This window comes from Geotrypetes seraphini, chromosome 3, assembly GCF_902459505.1.
Source record: "Geotrypetes seraphini chromosome 3, aGeoSer1.1, whole genome shotgun sequence".
Classification (NCBI taxonomy): domain Eukaryota; kingdom Metazoa; phylum Chordata; class Amphibia; order Gymnophiona; family Dermophiidae; genus Geotrypetes; species Geotrypetes seraphini.
This window is the reverse complement of record NC_047086.1, coordinates 291,760,376-291,780,561: the sequence shown is the minus strand read 5'-3', so window position 1 is coordinate 291,780,561 and position 20,186 is coordinate 291,760,376. Positions and strand designations below refer to the sequence as shown.

The 20,186-nt window shown below is 38.4% G+C and overlaps 1 protein-coding gene across 3 annotated transcripts in view; it reads right to left on the bottom strand.

Annotated features, from left to right (window-relative positions):
* LOC117358173 (G2/M phase-specific E3 ubiquitin-protein ligase-like) overlaps positions 1-20,186 on the bottom strand; it is a 93,914-nt gene that overhangs the window by 42,017 nt on the left and 31,711 nt on the right. For all 3 annotated transcript variants that reach the window (XM_033939774.1, XM_033939772.1, XM_033939773.1), the window contains exons 4-6: positions 14,578-14,679; positions 9,903-10,027; positions 7,893-8,052 (exon numbers count right to left, since the gene is read on the bottom strand). In XM_033939774.1, the coding sequence (XP_033795665.1) occupies positions 7,893-8,052; positions 9,903-10,027; positions 14,578-14,679 (387 nt within the window). The remainder of the gene's footprint in view (positions 1-7,892; positions 8,053-9,902; positions 10,028-14,577; positions 14,680-20,186) is intronic.

Sequence of the window (20,186 nt, the reverse complement as noted above, 5' to 3'; positions counted from 1 at the left end):
GGAGGGAGATAGATTTGGCTGAAGGGAGGGAGGGAAGGGGCTGCGCGTGTGATCGGTGACTGCGCGCTTTCCCTCCCTTAAGTTTCTTTATGCCGCGAAGGTAAGGGGGAGGGAGGGATATTCTCGGGCCACTGAAGGGCGGTGAGGTGGCAAGAGGGAAGGGTGGATGCTGCGTGGATGGGGTGGTGAAGGGGATGGCGTGTTCGGGAACGGCGCAGTGAAGGGGACGATGGTCCAATGACAGGAATAGATTTTTTTCCCCCATGTCATTCTCTACTATGTATCCTCCTGGCTTTGGCTATCACTTTTTTTTTACCTGTTTTGCCACCTTGAGATCATCAGACACAATAATCCCCAAGTCCCACTCTTCTTTCATACACAGAAGTACTTTGCCTCCTATACTATACCGTTCTTCCGGATTTTTGCAGCCCAAATGCATGACCCTGCATTTTTTATTATTAAATCTTAGTTGCCAATTACCTGATCATGTTCAAGTTTTGCTAGATCCCACATCATGTTAATCACACCCTCTGGGGTGTCTGCCCTATTACAGAGCTTAGTATCATCCGTAAAAACACAAACTTTGCCAGACAATCTTTCCGCAATATCACTCACAAAGATGTTAAAAATAGCCGGCCAAAGGACAGATCCAAGTTTCCAAGTTTATTCAACACTTGATATGCCATCTATCAAGGAATACCTAAACAGTTTACAATACTAATTATTGTAAAAAAAACAAATAAATTAAAATTTAAAATAATTAGGGGATTAACAAAATAAAATAACTTAACCGAACAGAGGGGAACAGGGGTGGGTGGAGAGAGAATAAAAGTATATCCTTTTCCTTTGAGCAAACTTCATTTGCCATTACCCTTAGTCTCCTTCCACTTAACCACCTTTTAATCCAGTTCATCACCTTAGGGCTCATATTGAAGGCACTCAGTTTATTTATCAACTGTCTATGCGGCACCATGTGAAAGGCTTTGCTAAAATCCAAGTACACCATATCTAGCGTCTTTCCCATATCCAACTGTTTGGTCATCCAGTCAAAGAAATCAATCAGATTTGTCTGACAAGACCTGTCTGTCATAAAACCATGCTGCCTCAGATCCTGCAGTCCATTCAATTTTAGAAATCTGACTATCCTCTGCTTAAGTGTTTCCATTGGTTTACTAACTGCGAAGGTCAGACTAGCTGGCCTGTAATTTCCAACCTCCTCCTTACTTCTGCTCTTGTACAGAGAAACTACATCTGCCCTTCTTCAGTCCTCCAGGACCACTCTACAGAAGCATTAAAAAGATGAGAGAATGGAGCCGTCTGAAACCTCTCTGAGTTCCTTGAGTACCCTTGTATGTATCCTGTCAGGCCCCATCGCTTTGTCTATTTTTAATTTAGCTAGCTCCTCACAAACACAGTCTTCTAAGAATCTCTCACATCCATTCCCATCTTCCCTAATGGTTAGAGCAGTGGCCTGAGAAGCAAGATGAGGCAAGGCTCAAATCCCACTGTAAGGTGTGGCCTAAAGATTAGGACTGTGGGCTCAGAACACAGTGGAAACAGGTTCAATTCCCACTACAGCTCCTTGTGATCCTAGGAAGGTTGCTAAATCTTCCATTGCCTCTAGTACAAACAGATCATAAGACCTCTGAGAACAGAAAAATAAGTACCTCAGTACATGTGGTTTTTTTTTTTTATTTTTTTTTTGCAAAACTCGAAAATATATGGACAAAATTCAAAATATCTTCCCTGTCTCTTCCCCAACAACACTGGCTAAGCCCCTTTTATGTGCAGATATGTATTTCAGATTTTCCTAAAAAAAAAAAAAAAAAGTAGGCCCCATACAAGGTGACAGTGGCTAGCCCATGTGGCAACTCATGCAACAGCATGCACGCCATATGGCACAACCAGGACTCAACCAGCTTCTCCAGACTGATATAGGAAGGTGGCAGCCTTGCATGTTGACTATTACTTTTTGTAAAATTAGGCAGAGCATTAGGCCAACACATTCAAGTTCTGAAAAGCTTGGTAGAGTCAGGGCAGGAATAATTCTTCGAGGGCCCCTAGGCACACAAGTACACTGGGCCCCCTAGCCCTGCCTTGCCCATGCCCCACTCCCATTCATTTACCTGTTTTCTTATTTACTTAATTTCCACCTGTATTTCTTTTTTTCTTTTATTTTAAAATTCAAAACAAACAACAAAGATTACCATACCAGTGCCTCTGTAGTTTTAGTTCTTTGCAAGCCCCAAACATCTCTTAACAAATCCCCCCTTCCTTCCCTCCCCACCTACTTGCTCAGGACTTTAACTCTGAACCCTTTCCATATGTATATAAAAGTGTTCAAATGCATTGTAAAGTAGTAATACTATCCGAAACATAAGTCTATATTAATAACCAAGTTTGCAACTCCTCTCAACTGCCTCACTCTAAGTCGTCTAACTGTAACCCATATGTATGTATAAACAACCAAATCTGTAACTCCTCTAGTACGATCCACTCCATGTATGTTAATTTGCAACACAACAACAAGGCAAGTGGTTAAAACCCCTAGAGATCTTGAGCTCCTTTCCCACAGGGAAGGGAGGTGCATTAGAGCCAACACGAGGTAGAAGCAGGGAAAAGAAAAGGGCGAAAACTTTGCACCGATCCAAGCCATACACACCTATGATGTGGATTGCAAAACTCCTAGCCCATTGAGGGAGAGCTGAGCCGTGAAGTTTGCGATCCCTGCTCAGGGAAAACTTGGCGATAGCAAGCACAAACAGGAGCGCTCCGATGCAGAGTAAACATCGGTGTTGTGATCGCTGCACTAAAGAGTAAGCAAAAAGAAGAACAGAGAGCTCAGGCTCCAAACACCAAATGGTAAATGGTAAAACTAGAGGGCATAATTTGAGGTTACAGGGAGGAAGACTTAGGAGCAATGTTAGGAAATTCTTCTTCACAGAGAGTGATAGATGCCTGGAATGCCCTCCCGAGGGAAGTGGTAGAGAGGAAAACGGTGATGGAATTCAAAAAAGCATGGGATAAAAATTGAGGATCTCTAATTAGAAAATGAAGGATGTAAATTAAAGAACTAAGGCTGGTATTGAACAGACCTGCACCATCTTTGTCCCATATAAGGTGTAGGATGGGCATCGGTGTGAACTCCACTAATATGGAATATGCGGATGTTACTGGCCAGACTTTACGGTAGATATCCTGCAAACAACGGGATGGTTGGATAAGCTAGAGTGAGCTTGGATGGCAACTTCGGCCCAGAAATATCAAAGAGACAAGTTAATCTAATCATGTATTTTTTAATGGGTATAACTTATGGGCAGAATGGATGGACCGTTCAGGTCTTTATCTGCCGTCATTTACTATGTTAAACACAACGTCCCCGTCCACCACTCCGTCTGCAGCCAGCGTTCCCCAGAAAGGAGGAGCACCTACCTGCCTGCGGTTCCTGCCTTTCCCGGATCCCATGACACAATCCCCGGGCAGAGCCTCACTTACCTGCAGCTCGCCTTGATCTCCAGGCTGTAACCAGCCAAAGGCACCACCGCGGGATTCACTTTATAATCTAGTCTTCCCCAGAGCAGCATGCAGAACTGCGCCCTGTGCCACTTCCAGCCACCGCCTCCTCCTTCTCCTTCTCCTGCCCCGCATGGCAGTCACCTCCACCGCCCCCTTCTCGCTGCTGCTTTTCAGTGGTATTACTATTTATTATTTTTAATTAGTAGCACAGAGCGAGAGAGAAGAGACACCGATGTCACAAATGTGTCATTTTTTTTTTTCCAAAGGAAAAAGCAAAACCCCAGTACAGGGGTGTACCTAGCATATAATAATAATAATAACCGTTTATATACCGCAGGACCGTAAAGTTCTATGCAGTTTACAATGATTAAAAGATGTTACAGATTGAGTAGATTTAACAAAGTTAAGGGTTAATGATTAACAGTTCTGGGGATCAGTAGTTGTGGACTAAGATTGTATAGGTCAGTTACCTAAATACTTCAAGAACAGATATGTTTTTAGGTGTTTCCTAAATTCCCCATAAGTAGTATACATAAGCAGTTGTTCCAGATCTTTACCCCATAATGCTGCTTGATATGTGACACTCGGGGCCCATAATTTTTTGACACCCCCCGCCAATCTGTTTGAAAAACATGATTTTTAGTAACAATTACATGTCGCACAAGAGTGTACCTAGGAAAAGGCAGCATCTTACATACTGCAGTGAGCAGTACAACATCAATACACCTAAATAAAACTAAACAAGCCAGACTAGTACAGATCAATCCTGCACAGTCAATCCTAACAGAAAACCATGTCTTTCGAACACAGAAAACACCTTCACCTAGTATGGAATATGTAATCACAAACTAACCCCTCCCCCTTTTACAAACTGTAGTGTGAATTTAGCCATGGTGGTAACAGCTCAGATGTTCATTTAACTCTGAGCATCAGAGTTGTTACCACCACAGCCAGCGCTAAAAAATGCTCTACAGGTTTGTAAAAGGGGAGATAAAATAGAAATACGTAGACAAAGGTTAAACTTAACCATCATGAAGCTGGACTCTGCATATAATGCAACACCACAGAAACAGTGATGCAGGTCCCCCTAAAGAAAAAAAAAATTTCTACCTTTGTCTTCTCTGGTTTCTGCTTTCCTCATCTTCTTGTCACTCTCTTCCTTTCATCCACTGTCTGCCCCTTTTATATGCATTCTCTCTTCTTCTATGCCACTTCCAGAAACTGTATGCCTCCCCCTTCTATCTCTCCTTCATACCCATTGGTCTGGCATCCATCTTCTTCCCTTCCCTCCTCCAACGGTCTGGCATCTCTTTCCTCCCCTTCCCGTCCCTCTCCCATACCCCCATGGTCTGGCATTTCACTTTCTCCTCTTCCTTCCCCCCACTTCCATCAGCATCTGCCGCTTTTCTTTCCCTCCAACCCAATTCCATCCAGTATCCTTCCCCCTTATGTCTCTCTCCCCTTTCCCTGCACACCAATTCCATGATCAAATGCTCCCTTTCTCTCCCTCCACCACCCTTCCATACCACGCTTCCATATCATCCTTCCCACCACCCTTTCATACTACCCTGCCCCCTTTCTTTCCCTCCACCACCCTTCTATACCACGCTGCCCCATCACCCTTCCATCCACTCTGCCCCCTTTCTCTCCCTCCACCACCCTTCCATACCACACTGCCCTCTTTCTCTCCCTCCACCACCCTTCCATACCACGCTGTACCACCCTTCCATACCACCCTGTCCCCTTTCTCTCCCTCCACCATCTTCCATACCACCCTGCTCCCTTTCTCTCCCTCCACCACACTGCCCCACCACCCTTCCATATCACCCTGCCCCCTTTCACTCCCTCCACCACCCTTCCATGCACCTTTCTCTCTCCCTCCAAACAAATGCAAGGTCCCGCGATGATTGCAGCTGCCTGCTCTGCCCTCTGAGCAACTTGGCAAAAGGCAGACCGAAAGCAGAAATGGTTAGAACAGTTGGCACGATCGACAGCAATGCAGCCGGCTCTGCTCCAGGAAAGTTCCGTGATGACTGCGTCTGCCAGCTCTGCTCCGGAAGAAGTAAGTGATGTCGGAGGGAGATGGACCGGCAGATGCGATCATCGTGGGACCTTCTTGGCGCAGAGCCGGCCGTGTTGCCATCAATGCCAGGGGGGGGCATTGAAAAAAAAAAAAAAAAATTGGCAAGGTGAGTCATTTGTTTGCCCTCCTTCAACGGGCCCCCTGACAATTTCAGGCCCTAGGAACGTGCCTACTAGGCCTACCCATTAATCTGGCCCTGGATAGAGTTCAACAAGGATGCCAAAAATACAAAGAAACCCCCCCCCCCAAAAAAAAAAAAACCAAACAAAAGCAGAGAAGAGGGCATCTCTAGGCCATCTTTGGGTTTCTCGTATATTAGGCAGAATTAATTTTCAAAGGTGAGGAGATGGAGGGGTGGGGGTGGCATTAGGGTAAATTCTTCCTGACAGGTATTTTGAATTCTAGCATTTTCAGAATGAAACCAATTGTTTTTTAAACTCTAAGATGTTAATGAAAAGCTGTATTTTTCCTGGGCAAAGAAGTGCTGAATTCACCAACCCTAGAAGATGAAAAGAAGGAAGTGTAGCCCAGTTCAGCTTTCCCACAAAATGCCAACATGTTGTTACAAATCTACCGCAGTCTCCAGCATGATTGTCACCAATCAGTGCTGTTAGTTTCTCTTGATCTTTCAGCAGCGTTTGATACAATTGATCATCAATTGCTCCTTGCTAGACTTCAATCTATTGGGGTTACTGATGAAGTTCTAGCTTGGTTCACATCTTACTTTACTGATCGTACGTCTACAGTCATTTTTAATAATTCAATATCTCTATCATCTCAAATTTCACATGGCGTACCACAAGGATCTATTCTTTCACCTTTGCTTTTCAATATTTTTCTGGCACCTTTGTTGACTTTATGCCAATCTATAGGATTTCATGTTTTTGCCTATGCCGATGATATCCAATTATTGCATCCATTAAATAATAATAATCAAAGTGAAATTTTGGTCATTAATGAAAAACTAGATCAAGTACATCATTGGCTAGATAAAAACAGATTGGCACTCAATATCAATAAAACCAATGTTATGCTATTTCCGTGGAAAGAAAGTTTTCCTCTTGTTGCTCCTATTTCTATTCTTAATGTACCCCTACAGTTAGTAAAAAATACAAAAATTTTGGGAGTAATTTTTGACACTAAACTTTCTTACCATGACCACATTAGTAACATTGTAAAAATCACCTTTTATAGGTTACGCAAAATTCGGTCCATTTCAAAATTTCTTTGTCCTAAATCAATTACAATTCTTATTCACTCCTTGGTGATGTCTAAAATTGATTATTGCAATTCCTTATTTAAAGGAATTGCATTATATGAAATTAAAAGATTACAAATCATACAAAATACAGCCATAAAATTAATAACCAATGCAAAAAAATATGATCATGTAACACCACTCCTCAAAGAGGCTCATTGGCTCCCTGTCAATTACAGAATTACTTATAAATTATGTTTAATTATCTTTAAAACTCTAACCAACAAAACCCCAGCATTTTTATATCGTTTTCTTGTTCCTTATTCTACAAAAAGAATATTACGTTCTAGTGAACAAAATCTGTTATCTGTCCCTTCGTTAAAAATTATCAATACAAGGAGACAATTTATTTTTTCATGTACTGCACCACAGACATGGAACGCTCTTCCTATTTTCTTACGAGAGGAAAAAGAACTTGGAAAATTTAAAACTGAACTCAAAACTTTCCTTTTTAAAGATGCTTTTACATTATAATTTTAGTTTTAGTATTGCATTTTTTATATGAAACCTCTGTTAATTATTCCCTTATGTGTTTTCCATCAATGTTTCTTCTTTACTTTATGAATTGTATTTCTTCCCTTCCTTCCCGATTATCAATGTTAATAATCATGAGTTTTTACCCATTATTTAATAATTGTAAGTACTGTATTGTTTGTTCTTTTTTTTATATTTACTAATTGTTAAATTTAAAGTGTACATCGCTTAGAATATTTGATTAAGCGATTTATCAAATCACCTAATAATAATAAACTTATATAATGCCTCCAAGCATCCTCAATATATTTAAGCCAAAAGTCCCCTTGCAGGACATACAGCAGATGGACCATGAATGTTAACTCTGGAACAAGCTGTATTCTGTTATGCAAGTTACCCAAGTCTGTTCTCATACCCAGGCTGCCTGCATGTACGAGAGTGTAGGAAAGTCATGCACTCACTCATTCACTCTCGTTTTGTTTCTTGGCTTGACTTCTTTCATCACCTATCAGGAGTCCAAATATGGCCAGCAGAATTAAAAAAGGCACAGTTGAAGCATACCTGAAGACATATTCTGTGGAACCATGTGTATCTGCAACAAGGGCTCTTCAGGACACTGTAGCTGGGTTTGGGCTGGAGAGTGTCGAGACAAATGGCACATACAGCCTTTTTGTTCTCTGGAGCAACTTTCTGAGTGGGGGTATGCTCCCAACAATAAGACCTGTCAGAACAGAGCACATCAATTATGGTCAATGTGAACAAGCGGTAATGCAGATATTTAAAAAGATATCTGGTTAAGCTGGTCTGTTTCATTTATCCATTTATGTTAGGCCTGCTACATTTGTGACTGACTTTTAATCAAATAAAGGAGGTTATTTGAAAGTTATTCACAGTTTCTTGTGGAACTACCAGCATTTACATGTGTTAAATCACATACACATATAAAAACTGATTTAAGAAGCCACTATTTAAACATGGAAATCCACAATACATAGATATTTCAAGGGGCTGTGGTTTGGATTGGACTACAATCTACATTCCACAACAAATAGATATGTATGGGGAAAAAGAGTTTCATGCTGGCTTTTACACCTGCGCAGTGGCATGCATATGTTTTGAGTGCTCATTTTGGTCTGTGTTTTGCGCAAGAGATGAAGTCATTCCTCTTAATTCCATGTAGTTTATGTCTACCTCTGACATGAAACAGAAAACACAGGAAATACTACTGTTACAAGACGTGAAAGCAGAAGAAAAACAACGAAGGTGACTGATTGGTGTTCAATCTCGTTTATTGAATAAAAGGATCAACACAATTGTGTTTCAGCCCCAAACGGGCCTGCCTCAGGGGTCTAAACATATGAAAGGCCTGCTACATTTGTGACTGACGTTTAATCAAATAAACGAGGTTATTTGAAGGTTATTCACATTTTCAGATGATAGACTTCTAAGGATATAGCTCACAGGACAGGCTTTTTGCTGAGAGGTAAATGGGAATCCAGTTGACAGGTGGAAAGTTGTCAATGTAAGGGCACATGTGCAGATGTAAAGTAGGGTCTCAACAGTGCCTACTAGAGGCCAAATCAGAGGACTGTGGCACCCTGAGCTAACTTTTGCATTCCCCCCCCAATCTTCAGTCTGGCATCTCTCCCTCCACTGCCTCTCCTCCCCCCCCCCCACGCTGCCTGTGAACCAGTATCTCCCCCCTCTCTCTTAAGTCCTCCTGACCCTCCTACTGGACCAGGTGAGGCACTGGTTCAGGATGCTGATGATAAAGAGTGCCAAAATCCCATTCCAGTACCTATCCCTCTAGGAGCTTGAAGGTAGATCAGACTGGAATTTTGGTGCCCTTTATCACTGGTAGCCTAAGCCAGTGCTTCACCTTGTGCATAGGTTGAGCCAGCCCTGCTATAAACCCCCAAACCCCAGAGGTTCCACAATTCCCACAAATGCACCCACAAATCAAACTCAGTGCTTGAATCACCAGCAACTCATTTATCACTCACTGATCAATCATAAACATAGAGTTAATATACTAAACAGTTTATCAGAAAAAGGAGAACTTGAAAGACATCACCAGTAAATAACAAACAGGGAAAAGAAACAGGTTTACATAATAAATGCTACCTAATTAAGATTTACTATAACTAACCAGTGACCGGAGAGAAGACTAGTCCACAAGATTGAGATTTGTGCAAAATTATGGGCCAGGTCTCTCTGGAATTGGTATTGAAGAGCCAGTCCTAACTTCAGGGCACTGCCTTCCTGACAAATTACAATCTTATAACTCTCCAAGGATATTGGGAAACATGCAGTCTCTCCCTGTCTTGTTCTGAATTGACAAAGCATTCCAAGAGGCTTCTTCTGGGAGACAACATAAGTCCCAAGGCAGAACAAAGAATTATTATTACAAACTGTGTGACATTAGATTGCAAGATTGGATTTGAAGATGTTAAGTCAATTCCTGGAATTAAAATCGTGGGTCACTAATGCCCTTGTGCAGGTAGCCTAGTTCAAGATTTAAAACAAAATAACAACTCTTGCCTTAAATGATTGCTCCTTTTAAATATTTACCCATATTTCTGAAAAAACTGAAACATGCATTCTTTCTCCAGGCCACAGGGGAAGTGGAAGTTCTTGCGACAGTTCTTTACACTGCAACCAATGGAAGCGCCTTTTTGCATACAAATGGAGCAGGTCTATGGAGAAAGTACAAGCAAGTTACAGCTCCTGGCAAGAAAAGTGCAACACAGTGTAAACAGAGTACAAGTCAAAGTATTTCTATCCATTGGCAAAAAACCCTAGGGAGTTTCAGGGAAACTGGTACATCTGGGAACTAAAGGAAGAGCCTGACAGAACTCAAGATCTTCACCGAATCTAAGACCCTCCCCCAATCCCTCTCCCATACCCTCCCAAGCTAAGCTGACCATCCTCTATGGCATTAACTCCCTCTCTCTCTACCCCACTTCCCCCGCAATCATTTCCCCAGTCCTTAGGAAAGTTTGCTAATCTAGTGGAGTCTTCAGAGGCAGGAATGAACCCCATTCATTTCTGATCACGGATGAGGATGTGACATGGGCAGGGCTGGGGTGGGGTCAGGTGTCCTTTTTTTTGACTTAGTAAATATGGTAACCCTAGGCCTAGGGAGGGTCTATGAGTAACGTGACCATTTATTTTTTTCATCAAAAGGGAATTGTCAGTCACGCCCCCAATCCCGCTCCCAATTTCTTCCATTCATTTTTCATGTACACATATCTTATTAATTCATAATGGTAACCATAAAATTTTAAAAAACTACAAAGCACATTATACACAGAGAAAATGTTAATTATCATTTATATTTGGGGGGTTTTCAAAGATGTCAAGGCAGATGACTTTAAAATGTGAAATGTCACCTCAGTAACTATAGAAAAATAGACAAATATAGTGCAAAATATAGACAGCAGATATAAATTCTCAAAACTGGCACGTTTTGATCACTAAATTGAAAATAAAATCATTTTTCCTACCTTTGACATCGAGAAGAAGTCAAGAAGCAGCAGCGGCGAACCAGCTTTTAAATTGGCGCAGCAGGGAGGGAAAGTGATTGCCTGTCCTGGTGTCCCGGCGCACAGCTTCGAGAAGCTGTCCCTAAAAACGGTGTCCCGAAACGGTGGGTCGGGACAACGGGATGGTCGGCCCGAAAACGAGATGTATGGTCACCTTATCTATGGGTGAGATGGGGGGAAGTGATCGAGAGGATGGGAAGAGTGAGTTTTGAATTTCAGCCAAAAATGCACAGGCATTTTTGGATGAAACTCAAACCCAGATTTCAGTCTGATTTTGGTGCTGAATCCAAAACCAAAACTGAAATTCAGTCAGCTTCTAGTCTCAACCAGGGCAGGATTAATTCTTAGAGGGCCCCTAGGCACACAAGTACACTGCCCCCCCCCCCCCCCCACACACACACACGGCCTTGCGTTGCCCCTGCCCTGCCCCATTTATCTGTTTTCTTATTTACTTCTTTATTTCCACTTGTATTTCTTTCTTTTTTTTAAAATTCAAAACAAGCAAAGATTAGCATACCAGTGTACAGTTTTTCTTCTATGCCACCCCCAAACATCTCTGAACAATTTCCCCTTCCTTCCCTTTCCACCTACTTACCCAGTACTTTAAAACTGAACCCTTTCCATACATATATAAAAGTGTTCATATATATTGTAAAGCAGTAATATTATCCAAAATATAAGTCTATATTAATAACCATTTTTACAACGCCTCACTCTAGGTCAACCAACTGTAACCCATATGTATGTATAAACAACCAAATTGGTAACTCCTCTAGTACGTTCCACTCCATGTATGTTAACTTGTAATGAAACAACAATGCAAGCGGTCCACCAAAGATTTCAACGTGAATCAAAAGAAGATCGGTAGAAAAAAAGGAGATTCAAATCAGGTTATTCAAGGTGCTCCCAAGAACCATGCCCGATGCATTTCGTCAAACAAGGCTAGTCAACGCTAACAGAAAACCATGTCTTTCATATACACAGAACACAGATACACCTTAACCCAGTATGGAATAAGTAATCACAAACTAAAAATAGAAATATGTAGATAAAGGTTAAACTGAACCACCAAGAAGCCAAACTGCAAACAGTGAAACACCACAGAAACAATGACACATAACCCCCTAATACTCTGCAAAATATAAATATAGCAGATTTAAATTTGAAGAAACTGACACATTTTGATCACTATTGAAAATGAAATCATTTTTCCTACTTTTATTTGGTGATTTCACGAGTCTCTGGTTGCACTTCCTTCTGACCGTGCATCCTTTTTTTTTTTTTCCTCCTGCATGCTTCCTCTCCTCTAGACCTCATCCCAACCAACATCTCTCTCTGTCCCTCCATGAGTCCAACTTTGTCTTCCTCTCTCTCTGACCCCTTTCTTTCTCTCCCTATCCCCTCTTCCTTTTTTTCTCTCTCCCTGCCCCAACCCTTTTTTTTTTTCTCTCTCTCTCTCCCTCTCCGCCGCTGATACTGATTTCGCCAAGCCACCGCCCTTGATTTCCTCCGACTTCCCCAACGCGATGGGCCCACAAGCTTTCCCGTAGGAAAAGCATTTTAGTGCATGAGCTGTTGAGATTTCATGGACTCCGTCACATGTCTGTTTGTGTCTTAAAAGCTTGTATATTAAACATATTTATTATTGTATTGTTAGTCTTTTAAAAGGCACCCTGACTTATGATTCCAATCAAATTAGAAATTGTTCTTGCTTTAGCCTGATATAGATTCAGAAAAATAAGTTCCATCACTCCAGAATGCTTAACCACAAGCCATTTCTGCAAATAAATCTATGCCTTATATACATAAATAAGCATATATCATGTTTAACCTTTCTCCCTAATTCTATAGTTTTACAGGTCAATATCCAAAGCCATCTTGCCTGGATTACTGGCACTGAGCAAGCCTTGAGGGAATATTTTAATCTAATCTTATCTTTGGTTTATATACCGGATCATCTCCCAGTGGAGCTCGACTCGGTTCACATATAATTAACACTCCAAAATATTGTGAAACACACTAAAACCTTTGAAACTTGGCTAAAGTACAAGACACCATTACCCACAACAGGTAATATAGAGAGGTATCAGGGATCTTAAGCGCTCACAGCTAAAAGCCCGATGTTTGTTTCAAGGCTAATAACTACAAAGTGAGTTATCATTGGTCCCATACACTCTGAATTTTTTATATATTATTTTATATGATTTAGTGATTTCCTATATCATGCTTTCTCATTGTGAGATTCAATATAGAAGTACTTAGCTTCAATGTATAATCTTGGCCAAGATTATACATTGAAGCTAAGTACTTCTATATTGAATCTCACAATGAGAAAGCATGATATAGGAAATCACTAAATCATATAAAATAATATATAAAAATCAGAGAGTGTATGGGACCAATGATAGCTCACTTTGTAGTTATTAGCCTTGAAACAAACAGCGCTTGAGATTCCTGATACCTCTCCATATTACCTGTTGTGGGTAATGGTGTCTTGTACTTTAGCCAAGTTTCAAAGGTTTTAGTGTGTTTCACATATAATTAAGACTAGAGTACATAGCAGAAAACATAAGAGAAGGAAGAACTAATTAAAAACTAAAGTACATAAGAAAAGCATAAGAAAAATAACTATAATATTATCATTTTGTTGAGACTGTAGTTAAACCATTTAAAAATTACGAGAACAAAGTTTTCAGGAATTTACGAAATAATTGCAGCTGGCCTAAAAGCCTAATAAAGTTAGGAAGTTCATTATAGATCTCTACAAATACGGACCCTACACGTCAGTTATTCATGAAGTGGAGATTATTTTATTTTGGATTTGTGCTTTTACCTGACTCGTCATAATAAACGCCTTTTCAAGCTCATTGCATTCCACAGTCTTTTCTTCTTTTGTGCTTTGGACACCCATTTTTGAGTGCCATTTATAGAATTCTCACCTATGCAATAATGCACCTATGTTAGGTGCACTTTTTAAAAAATAAAAAATAGCACATGCTGGAGCTGGATAGAGATTGTCACCCCTAGGCACCTAACCGGCTGGGTTAGTGTGTTTGGACAGCAACAATAATCTCCCCAGCGTGCTCTCTATAGCTTGAGGGTCCCCTCAGGTCTTTTATCCAGGCTAGGCAACTGCCTAGCAGCACAAGCACAGATAAGAGAGGTAGGCTTTCCAAAACAGACACACAGTCAGAATGGCTTTGCAACAACAACAAAAAAAGTTTTATTCAGGCCACTGGCCAGATAAGGTCCAATCCCTTTGGTTATAGTTCTGGTAGGCTTGTCACAAGACCAAAAACTGAAATCCATGCTTTGCAGATTTGCTTAAGAGAAGTGTGAACTTTTTCTGACAATGGGAAATGTGGTTATGAATAATGCATGTTTCTATGTTGGAGAAGGCTTCCTGAACTACAGGGAAACTATATTTATTCATAACGTTGATATATTAATTTTAATTTAGGGGCCTTTTTACTTAGGCGCACTAACCGGTTAGCACACGCTAAATCGGTTAGTGCGCCTTAGTAAAAGGACTCCTTAATTTTTCTCCCTGCCTCTAAATTACTTACTTTCATCAGGATGTCCACCAAGTGAAAAAAGTCACTCCAGACTGAGACAACCAGTTATATTCATTTTCCATTCAAACGTATACAAAATTACTGCTCTGTACCACTTCAGGAGATGAAGGGAAAACTGACTCTTACCTGTTTAGATGCTCGAGCGATTTCCTTTCTTACATCGCGCAGAAGAAAGCCATAAAATCCTTCATTGTCTTTGCCATGCTGCCACAGTCCACTGGAAAGGATCTGAAACATATGTGGATATTTAGGAATAGAGTTAGGGCAGTTTATTATGGATTTTAACTATCAAAAAACCAACAAAACACCCCCAGTGCAAAAAAATTAAAATAGTTTATTAGAAAAATATTGAGGAAAGCCTCACATCCTCTAGTATGCTCTCATTCTTTTTTCTTGCTTACCTTATATCCTCCACTTAGTTTTTGTACCTTTTCTGTGCTGATGACTCAAAGGTCACATAAACGTACTGATTTGATTCCACCAGAAAAAGTATCCAGCATTAGTACCTGACAGTGCCATAGTGAGCTATATGTGGGCAGAGTGGCTGCACAGGTTGCAATATAGGGTGGGATGAGAGAGTTCTAGGGGGTGTGCTGCATGGGGCAGGTTTTTGACTCAGGAAATCCTTGTACCTGAAGTGCAAAATCACTGGAAGTGCAGATTTTTTTGTACCCTAGAAAGCCCTTAATTAGCTGGAAAATGAACACATAAATTTATATTGTTCAATATTCAGCTAGTGGTGGTTACCAGCATTGAATATCCAGGACAGGAGCTAGGCACTAGCACTTATGTAGGTCCTAAATGATATTTAGCTGGGACCTGGATAAGACACCTATCTTCATCAAGGCTGAATATTGTCTGGATCCTGGATAAGGGGGGCTGTCACTTGCTGCAATATGGCAGGTCCCTCAACAACCTCCTCCCCACCATTGCTATTTCCCCAGATCCTCTCTGATCTCTCTTCTAAGCCTCACCCCTGCATACAAGCCCCACTCATTTCTCTTTCCCCTCACTCCCATAGCACCCCTGCCACACCCCCTGCTACCCCAGGGACTTTAAAAATTAAAAAGAAGATTCTTGGAGTGTGTTATTGCTGATCTTGATATGCGTGAGGCCAAGTGTACACAACTTTTGTTAATTGGGGAGGGATGGGAGGGGGATGGGAAAAGGGGAATGGAATTAGATATAAGTAAGGAATTGATAATAAGAAAAGGAATAAATATTAAACATGTGTGGATGTCTGATCTAAACTTTTATTATAGAGTTCTAATTCAAACATTACTTATTAATTTAGATGGCTCTTAAAATTTATTCTCTTAATGTCAATGGTCTTAACCATCCAATCAAAAGAAAGAGAATACTGAATTTTCTTCATAAGCAAAACGCTGACATATATTTCATACAAGAGACCCATCTGACAGGACTTGAATCTAATAAACTAATAGGGGGTTGGGTGTCCAAATGTTTTTTTGCACCTGCTATTGGTAAAAAAGCGGGAGTAGCTATTCTCATAAATAAGAAATTCATAGCAGATTTCAAATTAATAAAATTTGATCCAATAGGAAGATGGGTACATATTAAAATGAATCTGAGAAATACAACCCTGGATTTATTTAATTTATATGCTCCTAATTCAAATCAAATGGAGTTTTTCAAAAATATTCAACAGATATTACTACCACTGGCTGCTTCTAATTTAATAGTAGCTGGAGATTTCAATGCTGTAATGGATCCTATTTTGGATAAAAAACCAAGTAAAATTATGAAATCATTAGGATTAGACAATTTGATACAATCTTGTGATTTAGTTGATATATGGCGTATCCTTCATTTTAATGATCAGGAATATTCTTTTTGTTCTCAGGTCCATAAATCCTTTTCAAGAATTGATTATATATTTGTTTCTAATAATATTGCACAAAGAGTGATAAAAGCAATTATTGATCCTATAATTATTTCAGATCATGCTGGTGTGTGGGTTGATCTGCAGGATGATATATCAGTTTTTTCTAAACCAATTTGGAGATATGATAATGCTTTGCTTGCAGACATGAACTTTATAGAAGATATTAAAGTAAAAATGGATGAATTTTTTCAAATTAATTCAGACAACATAAATATTGAAATTTTATGGGATGCTTATAAAGCAACAATGAGAGGAAATATTATATCATATTCCGCATATAAGAAAAAACAACTTAAAAAACAATTTATAGAATTGGAGCAAGAAATTAAATTACTAGAACATAAATTAATTATAAAATGGGAACATGATACATTACAGAAATTATTAAAAACAAAAGTTAAATATAATGAGATTTCTTCTCAATTTGTAAGAAAAGATATGTTCTATAGACAAGTACAGTATTATGGAAATTCAAATAAGGCTGGAAGATTGTTAGCAAATTTTATTAAAGCAAAAAAAAGAAAAACTAAAATAATTGCAATTAAAGATAAGCAGGGCAATACACACACCAACATTGAAGAAATTATAAAACAATTTCTTGATTTTTATAAGGATTTATATACTTCTAATACTTATGAAAATAAAAAACAAGATGGTTTAGAGTTTTTAAAGTCATTTATTGGACCAAATGTTCCGGATCATATAAAAAGAAGCTTAGAAGAACATATATCTTTAAAAGAAATAGAATCAGCATTGAAGGCTCTTAGAGTTGGATCCGCTCCAGGTGGAGATGGATATACTGTTGAATATTATAAAACATTTCAAAATACTTTATTACCTTATCTATTAAATTTATACCAATATCAAATGAATAATGGAAATATATCAGGAACTATGGCTGATTCTGTTATAATTGTCTTGCCAAAACCAAACAGGGATCCGACATTGATAACAAACTATAGGCCTATATCTTTGATGAATGTAGATGCTAAATTAATTGCTAAAGTGCTAGCTATAAGGCTAGCAAAAGCTCTTCCTTTTATCATTGATGTACATCAAACAGGATTTGTTGCTAAAAGACACTCTTCACATAACACTAGATTAGCATTTCATTCTTTAAATTTAGCAAAAAATTTGAATGATCCAGCTTTTCTAATATCATTAGATGCAGAAAAAGCATTTGATAGAGTAGAATGGAAGTTTATGTATCAAGCTCTAGAATGGTTTGGTGTAGGACCTGGTTTTATTAAAATGATTCAAACATTATATAGCTCCCCTGGAGCAAGATTAAATATAAACAATAACTTATCTGATAAATTTAACTTGCTAAGGGGAGTTAGACAAGGTTGCCCTTTATCTCCCTTACTTTTTGATATCGTTCTGGAACCCTTATTAATTGCAATAAATCAAACTAAGGGAATAAAGAGAATCACATTTTCTAATTGGGAATTTAAATTATCTGCGTATGCAGATTATATTTTATTATATTTAAGAGAACCAGAAGACACCATTCCAGATCTACTTAATTTAATAGAAAAGTTTGGAAAGTTTTCTGGATATAAAATCAATTGGGAAAAATCTGAAGTTCTTCCAATTAATATCCATTGTACCAAAGGATTATTTGATTCATATTCATTTAAATGGAAAGAGGAAGGACTAAAATATTTAGGTATTCTTATAAAAAATACAATTGATGACACAGTAAAAGAGAATGAAAAACTTTTATTAAAGAAAATAACAGAAATGTGCGAGCAATGGAATCCTTTACATCTTTCTTGGTGGGGAAGAGTTCAAACAATTAAAATGATGATTTTACCTGTGGTTTGTTATCAAATGAGTATGATCCCAATATTTTTTCAGGGGTCATTTTATAAAAAGTTAAACAGTATACTAACAAAATTTGTTTGGTTTGGGAAAAGACCCAGAATCGCTTTAGCATCATTACAAAAAACAATTAAGGAGGGAGGGGTAAATTTTCCAAATTTCTATAGGTACCATCAAGCCTATATTTTAAGACAGGGTATGTATTGGATCCTCCCAGATCTCATGGAAAATGTACCTGATTGGTTATATTTAGAATGGCGCCTCATGTTCCCTTTACATCCAGAACATTTCATTAGTATAACAATGCCCAGGAGTTATAAAGATCATAGAATTCTAATAGATACATGGAAAACATTAAGATTTATAAGCAATTTATCAACAAATCCATTGGCTAAATCTTTAAATCAATCTATTTGGGTAAACTCCAGGATAAAAATTGGTGGATTTAAAATAGTATGGAAACAATGGATAATAGCAGGTATACGTACTTTAAAAGATATAATAATAAACGGATCACTGCTTAGTTTTTCACAATTGCAACAAAAATTTGGATTAGAAAAAACACAATATTTTAAATGGATGCAATTGAAGCAGGCTATTCAGGAAGGGTTCCCTGAATGGAAGAATCTTAATAATCAATATAGTTTGCCAATCCTTTGTTTTCAAGCAGATTTTCTAGGACACCAAGCTGCAAAATGGTATAAGATTTTATATGAATTTTCAAACAAAAAAAAGAGAACAGGACTTAGGGACATTTGGAGTATTGAGATAGGACAGACAATTTCTGCATCTCAATGGCAAAAATTTTGGTCCTGGAGAATACATACTACAAGGTCAGCATCTATGAGTCAAACATGGATGTTTTTAGTACATAGAGTTTTATGGACCCCTACAAGATTACAGAAATTAGATAGTAGTAGATCTAATAGATGCTGGCATTGTAAGATAGAAGTGGGGACATTAGATCATTTATTATTCTTTTGTCCCTGTATTAATTCCTTTTGGAAATTAATTTGGCCCCAAATTAATAAATTATTAGAAAATCATGTTGGACTATCATATGATACAATATTATTTGGAACAACAATGAGAACACAGAGTCCGATATCAGCTAACAATAATAAACTTTTATTAATTCTAACAGGGGTCGCCATTCAGCAAATTACTCAGAATTGGAAAGATTACACTAAATTAAATTACACTTTCTGGTGGAATTCAATTTGTCATATATATAAAATGGAAAAAGTAATGGCATTACAACAAGGTTATATTAAAAAATTTAATAAAATATGGGGACCATTGACAAATTATTCTACTGATCAGATATCATAACACATGTATAGAACATATAGAGGGGGTAGGGAAGGGAAAAATATTGTAATAATAATATGATATAAAATTTTGATAAAGGGTTTCTTTAATTTACAATGTAAGAACATTTATTGATAATTTCAAGTGTTTCTTCATAATTGAATGTAATACATGTATTTCACTTGATGTAAGAATTTAAAAAAGAATAAAAATTATTTACAAAAAAAAAAAAAATTAAAAAGAATAAGCCTAGGTATGTGCAAATCTGTACACTCATGTACACATACATACATATATACAAATGTTTATCATATTTTGATATAAACCATGAAAATTTGCCTTGAGAGACCAAACTCTCACCAAGGTACAAAAATGACCAACTAACCTTAAAAACGGTCTTAGTAAAAAAAAAAAAAAAAAAAAAGAAAATAAAGATTTAATAGAACTACTGGGGTCAAGATAAGGAAATTGGGTCATTAGGGCATAGACAGGGGGTGGGTAAGCAGAGTGGGCAGACTTGATGGGCTATAGCCCTTTTCTGCCGTCATCTTCTATGTTTCTATGTTACTTTTAAATTATTTCTTTCAAAATCAAGATCAAATGAGACTCGAAACCACAAGAATTCATGAACTTCCAGTACCATACAGCGCAAGCTTACAGAGAGCCAAATCACAGTGCAGATGTAGGAAACACG